General features: G+C 38.6%; 1 protein-coding gene across 1 annotated transcript in view; it reads left to right on the top strand.

Annotated features, from left to right (window-relative positions):
* Nucleotides 1-490: 490 nt before the first annotated feature.
* Nucleotides 491-9725, top strand: part of rab2a (RAB2A, member RAS oncogene family) — a 30103-nt gene continuing 20868 nt past the window's right edge. The window contains exon 1 of the mRNA XM_061043854.1: nucleotides 491-698. Within this exon, the coding sequence (XP_060899837.1) occupies nucleotides 653-698 (46 nt within the window). The 5' untranslated portion in view covers nucleotides 491-652. The remainder of the gene's footprint in view (nucleotides 699-9725) is intronic.

Raw genomic sequence — 9725 nt, 5'->3', positions numbered from 1 at the left:
AATACAGTTAATTTGTAGATGCATTAACGTTAACATAGTGAGGCTCACACCCAAATAGCAGCACATTGCACAAACATTTTTTTTGACTTCATGAAAAGAATATAATAATAATAATAATAATAATAATAATAATAATAATAATAAATTAGATTAATATGCAATAGTTATGCAAGTTATCCATCCAATTTCAGATGTGGGCTGCAAATAAAGATTCAGCTGTCAGATTCTGAAAAGTAAGCTGCGGCATGACTTGAAACAGTATTTTTTTTATTTAATTTAATATATTGTGTTGTTAATATTATTATTATGATGTTAAAATGATTTCAGTTGTGATATCAATGTGGATTAAGCTAAAATACAATAATAAAGTAAAGTTATTCTGATAATTCTGAATATCAAACAATGGCTGTAAATAGGGTTGAATAAGACCCAAAACTGCCAAATATCCGAGTAGACTTTGAACACATCATTCTGTAGCGTGGCGAGGGCGGGCCGTGTGACGTAGCGCCTCGGCTTCTTGCTGTTTATTGTTCCTCGGCACCGTCAGAGAAAAACGGGCTAACAAGCCGCCAGCTGCCTTTTCCACACGGTTATCGGTTGTTTTAACGGAGGCGTAACTTTCGAGACAGCTGACTGCAACAAACCAGGAGCCATGGCGTACGCGTACCTCTTCAAATACATCATCATCGGAGATACGGGTAAACAGCAGCTTGTCAGAGCGCAGGCAGCTAGCTACTAGCGGTTAGCTTAGTGTTGTATTTCCGCAGTGTTGGAGAGTCCAATGACGTGGTGTAAAAGACGTGAGGGGTGGGATGACAGCTCTAAATCTGCACTATAATCACACATGAATTAAACTGCAAACAACCTGACAGTACCATAAAATGACACATCCACACGCTGCTTTAGGGGTTTCTTACACTGCTTCGTCAGAAACATAGATGTTGGGCCTTTTGTCCCTTTGCGCCGAGGGTGGGGGTGTTAGCCGAAGCTAGCTAGTCCAGCTAACAGCTTAGCTTGTCAGAGCTAGCTGTTCCACTAAACATTGAGTAAGCAGCTTTCTTTACAGCAAATCAGTGTCTCATCAGGACTTTAAACAACAAACAGATGATTATTCCTGCGCTGTCTTTTATGTATTTGTCTTGCGGATGCTCCAAACATTACAGTTCTCCTTCACACAGAAGGCCATAGCGTCTCTCCACATCATCTAATATTCTCTAAAATGGCGTAGACCACTTGTTATTTTTCGACTAAATACCTGTGGCACCAGTTTTAACTCATGTTTTGCTCTGTATTCTTTGCTTTATTGCAGGTCAGTGGTCCAGTGTAATGTTGAAAACCAGTGTGACTGGAGTTGTCATTTGTTTACAGAGAGATGTCCTGAAGGGCCTCTGCTGGGTTATTTGCTAAACTCCTTTTATTCAGTTAATTTATCACCTGTGTAAGAACAACAAACCACATACATACATATGTCTAATCAAAAGACTGTGGTTAAAGTCCATCAGTGGTGTAAAGACTTGCTTCTGTAAGATATACTTCAACTTATTTACAGTTTATATTACTCTACTATGGATGTGACGATTCACTCAACTCATGATACGGTTCACGATTTATTTTACAAAATGAGACTGTAGACAAAGTATGACTGAAACAGATTCCTTTAGGAGCTGCTAACCGGTTTGGCCTTTTAATGTTTTTAATTTTCCCCCAACAAGGGGAGGTGATTGGAGCTTCTCACTGTGGTGTGGATTAAAAGCTGCATCATGTTGGTTGTGTTATTTGTGTAGTTCTCTGTCTTCTTGTAATATCTGCACACAGTTTTTGTCTCGTCTGTTATCTTCTCTCCTCTTTCATTTTCTGTCTTTGGGAAGCCAAAATGCTTCCTCTGCTCTCCAGCTGCTGACGCTCACCATATTATTGAGATTCATTTTTCAAAGTACCGATGTGAACCTTGACACCTTTGAATCGATTTATCACAATTAATCTTTACATCCCTATATTCTACTTATTTATACTCACTCTTATGTTTACATGGTTAGTGCAGAAGTCCAAAAGGAAGAAAACGGTGTAATCGTATAAGATGTAATGCATTAAGACATGTGTCCAGTTTATTTTAGGTGATGTGTTTGCGGGGCTGCAAGATCATCACAGTGTTATGAAAGCGGTTCATGTTGCATGTTGTTGTTTATTCTGAAGAGTGCTGAACATGGGAAGAACAGATTGTGTTTCTTATTCGGTTATGTGTTTCCAGGTTTATTTTCCAGGAATCTTCAGCAGACAGTGATCACATTGCAGAGTTGTTGTGTTAAATAGCATTTTGTTGCACATGTGTGCTTGTTATTTTTATGCACCTGTTGTACAGCTAATAAAGCTGGATAGTCGGTAGGTTTCCTGTAGCTTAAAACTAGGGATGTCCCGATCAGCTTTTAAGGTCCCCGATCCGATTTTTTTATATTGAGAATCAGCCGATACCAAGTCCCAATCCGATACTTATATTTGCCTGGATAAGAGATGGTCCACATTTTTAGTATGACAAAAACAATGTTTGTAAATATTAAGTAACTACAAGATGTCTTCAGCTTATTACATTCAACTTAGTCCAGCTAGTGTTGTTGTAAAACTCACATATGAAATCTAAATTCTACAAAGAATGGTATAAAAGCTTTTACCTTGAATATTCAGTCATGAAAACAAATGACACATTCACTTGGTGCTTAGTTAAATTACAAGTAATGATATATTCTCTTGTTGGTATTGCAGATTATAAAGCAGGTTTAGCCTTGTAATTATCGGTAGAATGAAAAGGACGAAACATTGCAAGAAGAAATTAGTAAAATTTGTCATGACTTTCCCAAACAAATATTTAAAAAGAAAGAAAACTGTAACAATTGGTGGTTGTGACTCAGGACTTAGAGCGGTTCCTTTATAAGATTCCTGGCCCCTTCAGATACTGAGCCCCTAATTGCTCCAAAGACAAAAAACATCTATGGGTTAATGTGTTAGTAAAGCAGATTGTGTTAGACAGGATAGCAGGTTCTGCCTAAAGTGTATCAATATGTGTAGAAGAAGTTGGATGAATGTGATGTGTAGTTTAAAGCGTTTTCAGTGTAATAAAAGACAAGTATATCAGCAAAACATGAATCACACAGCAATAACGAGCCCAAGACTCTGCAAATTGAAAATCTGATTTCCTGATTTCAAAATGACTTCAGTATCCCTCTTTAGGCTTGTAGCAAGCGTTGTTTTACAGTTGATGGTTACCTCTGAACATTAGTTAAGTCTTTTTCAATCCAGCACAATGTTACTCAGTTTACAATAACATTAATAAAGAAACAGTGTTTAAGAAATGGCTTCTATAGCAACCTGCCATCAGGATTGAGAAAATGGCAATGTAGTACAAATAAAGTCACCGCTGGCTCATAAAAACCAAGATGGCCACTGCCCAGATGCCACACTTAAGATTTCCAAACAGTAAAACAATTGGTATCGTCGCCTTGCTGGTGTCTACACTTATTTGATCAACCTTCCCTTCAATCAAAAAACTGAAAGTCTTTGTGTCATACAGCAGCATTTCAGATTTCACCAATCATGTGATGAGGAATTGAAAAGAAGAGAGTTCTCCAACAAGAACAAAGACTAAAGTAAGAAGTCTACAGATATGAAGCATTATTATCAAATACTTTTTTAATTGTCACAGGATGTTGGTAACACCGGTGTGGTTTCAAATCTTTTGTATGGTAGGACATTTTTGATCGCGGGGGGCCCTCTACTCCTGTATCCGGTTACAAAATGTTAGCTATCAAGCCATAGGAGCTGCAAATGCTATGGCTCTGTAAATGAGTCTACACCAAACTGCAGTCCTAACTTCAAATATCTGAAGCTGCTGTCTGTTTTGTTGGAGGATGTTTGCTAATACTGGATCATGTGATTTCTGTCAACACAAAGCTTAACAGCTATTCTGGTCTACATTGTTCAAGTATAGAACAAACAGATTATGTCAGCGAAGAAAACTAGATAATAGTGAACATATTTGCATTATTCCATGTCATGATACCATGATTTGGGGAAGGGGGGGGGTCTGTGGAACTGATTGCTAAAAGGACATTTGATAAATATCATGAAGCAGCAAGTCTAGTCCTATCCCTACAAGTTTATTGTAGAGATAGGATAGTGGATAGAGTCGGAAATCAGGGAAGAAGTCAGTTAAGGATACCTTTCCGATAGAAAAGGACATCTGTCATTAAAAGTAACGCCAAATGAACACCAAGATTCCTTCAAGTGTTGTCGGGTCGCTATGTCGGCTTGTCCCCACCCCCCCAATGCTGTAAACCTAAGGGAAACACTGACCTATGTACATTATTATTTCAAATTTAGTCTTGAAAATGGTGCATTGAGAAAAAATAATCATTCTACTAACATGACACCAGAGTCTACATTTGACCATATTTTACATTTGGGCAGTGGTCATTATCTTGTTATTGGTCCTTTATTGTCTGAGGGAAGTCTTCTTGGCCTACAGTGGTTTGACATGTTTCAGTTGGGTGTGTCTATTTGTACCACTGTGACTAACTGCCATATTAAGTGTTGATACACCAAAACAAACAGCAGTTTATCTCCCAATTTATAAAACTAGAAAATGTGGCCCAAAAAAAACCATGGTCTCAGTAACAATCCATCCATACACCAGAAGATCACCAGAAGGATAAAAAGTATCTTGTTATTTTGGATTTAAAGGTCTGGTTGATCCCTCCTCTACCCTCCAGGTCTATCCCTTACTTAGTAAAGTGTTCAACACACCAGGCGTCTGTGTGATATGCTAGCTCACAGGTTGTTACAGGTTGTTGTGGTACTTCTCAGTTTGATTAAAAGGAGACTATTCTTTTTTTGACACATCAAGTTGACTTTGATCTGCAAGCATTGGCATAACCGAGGCATTCAGAGAATGAGGCAGAACGGGAAGAGGTCAGTCAGTTAAAGGGATAGTGTGTGTGTGTGGGGGGGGGTTTCCTAATGTGGTTGTATAAGGTACTTAGGTCAACAGTAAGTATACGCGGCGTCCCCTTTAAGGAGAGACCGGCCGTAGTACCGGCTCTGGTTCTGGAAAAGTCCCCATTCCAATCCTCCTTTGGCATTTAAAAAATCCTTAAAGAGATTAAAGACTGGAACCAGAACAACCAGTATATTATAAAACAGATCAAAAGGCAAAGGTACAAGACTGTGTACGTGATGTTTTACAGAGTCAAGGAACAACCCCCTCCCACAATCCATTGCGAATGATGATTCCACTTCTTCTTAAATGTAACTTTTGTTGTTGTTGTGTTTATACTGTTAATACAAGTGTTGTTATATCTTGTAGTTTGTGTTGTGTGAATATATAAATTACATGCACATAACAAAGTTATTAGTACGATTAGTGTAAGCTACCTAAGTAGCTAGCCTGCTAGCTAAAATCTCGGTTTGAATCGGTTCACATACAGTACAGTGGGGCGGGAAACATTGCCATGGTAACAGTGAGCTCCACCAATCAGAGACATTGCTTTGACACTCTGTGATTGTTGGTAGTGTAATTCATCTCCCCAACTTCATGTATGAACCTTGTTTTTCTTAAATCAGACAAACTTGTGTCTGCTACAGGAGCATAAACCATCGTTTCACACTCGGGTAGCTCGTGGTCAGTCGACCTTGGGTGGTTATGACATCATGGCTTATAATCAAATCTGCTATGGAGAAAATGACTGGGCTGTTGAGCCCTATATAGCTTTGAAGTCAAAGTTGTTTAATTTGCATAGTTTAGCTTCTTATAAGAAATACTAAGCCAAAACTTAACGTTAGGGTAAATGTAGGCTAGACGCTTCACTTTACCTTCAGCAAGCCACTTTGTTTAGCACGACACGTGTTTCTCCGCCTGCTGCATTAAAGGTTTGGTGGGGAGAGAACTGTTTTGGACTGAATAACAGGCTATTTTAAATAATTAGTTTTATTTTTCTTTAATTGGTTGTAGTTTTTGTTCCCTAATTGTCTGAAAATAATGTATCAGGCTTTTTCTTTGTCCTTAGCCTTAGGTTGCAAACATTTTCTTTCCCACTTCCTTTTCCTATACCACTTATTGTATAACCTATATATACCTTTAGTATATATAGGTTATATTATCTTAAGTCTTTATGTCATAATCCAGAATATTCTTTTCATATCAAAACATTGACATGTTCCCTTCAAACAGAACAAGCTTGTGGTGCTGCTGTATTGAATTAGAGACACTGGTTCTAAATGTTGTATTGGTTTTTGTTCAGGTGAGGATTTAAAGCAGTCCTGTTTGGATCCTGGTGGATCATGTAAAGGCAACACCTTCAGTCAGAGTCCTGCTTATGAACTTTGTCCGTGTTATTTCATACATCTCGGTCCTCATCAGCTCTCTGCTGTGCGCTCTTTAAGTAAAAGACAGAAAATCCTAATATTAATATTTATTCAGACCCTCATTCAGTGCATTACTTTATAGAGGTATGCTAAGACAGTGGATGGGAGTTATTGTAGATAATGATGATCATACTTTGACCTGTCCTGCTCAATTTAAAAAAAAAAAAAAAAAAAAAAAAGGATCAAATCTGTTTTAGGACGTGTCTTCCCTCCAACACATAGCATCCTGCCAGCCTCTCTGCAGATGTGGTTTTAAGAAAAGCAGGCTGACTCTGACCCAAAATTATAGTCTTTCTTTATTTTTAAACCTCTGAAAACAGACTTTGTTCTTTTGGCCTGTAGGTCTGCACTGTCTGCTAACTTACCACTTTTTAAACAAGTTTGACCCCTTTCTCTGAAACATATAATAAATCTCTGTCAACAAAGAGAAGCAAGGAAGGTAACTAGTTTATTTGGAAATGTCTAAGGTTAATGAGTTTGAATAATAGAAGTACCTGATGATATAATGAACCGTTCAGTTACTGAACCCTCAAAGGGCCAATGTGTGAGATATTCACTGCATTAAATGATAAAGGTATCTTACTATATGATCAGACATTAAGGAAACATGCTATGTTGAAGTGCTGACTTCTCTGACAACAATGCAGCAGCCAGTATGTCCTCACAAATTTAGTTCGTTTTTTTTGCCCCGCAGGATATATAGCTTTTTAAAACAATAAATTATTAATTAAAAAATGATGCTCTCAATATTGATCAAAATAATTGTGATTATCAGTTTGGCCAAAATCATATTAGCCCTAACAGGCAGGTGTCAAACACAGACTGTTAGCTTGCTTGATGTAATATTGTCAGGTAGCTTGCAGTAAATGTACAGGCTAACCCTGCAGTGTGTGTGTGCTTCTGAAGTGATGAGTTCAGGAGCCCTGTTTGGATGTTGTGTTTTTAAGCTGTTAAGACCTTTGCTACTGACTCTACCTTTAAGCAATGGATCCAGAACAGAGAGGCATCCTGAGCCGAAATCGGGCAAATTGAGATTACATGGCCACCAGTGAAATAGACGACAGAAACCCCAATTTGATTGTATTTTTTTTTAGCACTGGAAGTGCCATGTCACCTTCAGGTAACCACAGGAATGGCTGACATTTGGTGGCTCCAGCTGGCAGGAGTTCATGGTGATCAGTGGCCATGGCACTTCAGTATTAGATACTGAGGGACAATTAATGTAGACATACTTTGTGTTTTAATTTTAGATTTCAGAGGGCACTGCCTCATTATTGACGTTAGTTTTTTTAGAGACTTTTAGATGTTGTGGCCTTAACACTTCCAGTAGAGTGAAGGAAGCTGATGTTTGTCATTGCTTACCTCGTTAAACCACATCCATTGAACCAGACTGCTAAACCACAGCAGGTAAATGAATCCATCTGAAAATCATCCTGTCGTTTTGTTTTCTTACCGTCCACCTGTCACCTGGCTGCTAGGTTTGTTTGTTTTTTTTCTTTTCCTCCAAAGAAGCTCTTCATGACAGGAGCTCCTGGTATGATGAGGCTCTAATAACTCCAACCAGATGCTGCAGGAAACACGGCTCACTCTGCACTAATGACAATGTGTTGTAGCCATCTCACATTTGAAGGCACAGCTGGTTTTAAACGTGGGTAGTTTGCTCCTGCTACGATCAAACAGCCGTCCTCCTTGTGAACGATCCATCTCTTAATCACCATCATCACATTATCCCTGCCCAGCAACGTCGCTGCCTGGCAATGGTAACCCTTGGAAACCATGAAAGAGAAAGACCACAACCCCCTCTGTCACCTCCTTGGATATCTGTCGCTGTCTCTTGGTGGCCATTTTATGAGCATCCTTCTCTTCTCCTCTCACCCTACCTACTCCTCCATTTCATTGACACCAGGAGGACTCACTACAGCACATGTGTGAACTTAAACCCTCTAACCTCCCACTTCTCAATGCTCAACCTAGCAGACACCCAAGTGTGCTGAATATACAGTTTCTTCCACAATGTCCATACCTGGCCTTTCTTAAAAGCTGAATAATTAAAAGATGTAAGCACTTAGATTCAAGTTTGGTTTGGCTTATTAATAGTATAATATATCAAATAATTTACAGTCATCTAAATACTCGAGTACTTGCATTACTTAATGGTACTTGCTGGTTATATTTTTTGTACTATAAAAAAAAAGTTAGACACACACTTTCTAGTCGCCCTCCTCGTAATATTTTCAGCAGCGTTTCTCCTTCCACCAAACTAAAAAGCAGGGTTGATAATTTTCAAAAACTAGCATGATTTTGAAAGTAGCATTCTCTCAGTGCTCCGTCTGCACCCCCTCCCCTCTGCGCTCCCTCAAAAGCCACGGCCCTTACTTACATGCTCTTTGAGTGTGGGCTAGTGCACGCCATGGTGTAGAGAACGCGCAGCGAGACAGGGAGGTGTCTGATTGGTTCATCAGATTGGTACCTCATGGCAGACATTGGTCAAAGTTTTTACAGACTTACAAACTGATACAGATGATGGATTATCTTTGTTCCTTTTTCAGAGAACATGAGTTATTAATTTCTGTCAGGACCTAAAGACAATTTCAACCAGACTCTTAAAAAGTGGATCTGGAGAAAATTACCAACCCTGCCTTTAATGGGAGCATATCTCAAGTCCCTGTTATTTAGTTCTAAGCTCGTCTGGACATAAGGCTCATCACAGCGACGTGTACTAACAGGGTTAGTGAGGCTACCTGTTTTTGGTCTCTGGTTTCTCCGTCTGCTTTTAGCACGTGGTTAAACATCAAACTAGCATTTCTATGATGCAAGTTTAACACAACTAATATTGCACTGCAGGTTATTCTTCTTAATTTGTTTGGTTTTTGAGATTTGCTCTCACCTCCGGAGTCATGTGTCACCAAAGAGTTACTGCTGCCGTAAAGCATTTTTTTTTTTTTGATTGGGTCCTTGGGGTGAATTTGTTAAGCATGAATGCTTTGTACTTCTTTATACTTCTTTGTACTTTTGTACTTCCTTTATAAGGTTGAAGTAAGCAAACGCATATTAAGATCATAATTCATGTTCAACCACTTCCTAACTTCCTGTCAATGAGCAGTCATTAGGAGGGCAAACTCTTAGTTAATGGTCTATTAGCTACAGACTACGGTCATGCGGAATGAGGTACTAATTAGGGCTGGGTGATATGGACCAAAACTCATCTTGATATTGATTAGTTGAATGGCGATACTCGATATATATTGATATGTATTTTATTAAACTAAAAAATAAACTACCTGTTAGTGAATTTAAAAAGTAATATTATAAAA

Source organism: Labrus mixtus, chromosome 8 (assembly GCF_963584025.1).
Source record: "Labrus mixtus chromosome 8, fLabMix1.1, whole genome shotgun sequence".
Lineage (NCBI taxonomy): Eukaryota > Metazoa > Chordata > Actinopteri > Labriformes > Labridae > Labrus > Labrus mixtus.
This window is presented reverse-complemented; position numbering and strand designations above follow the sequence as displayed.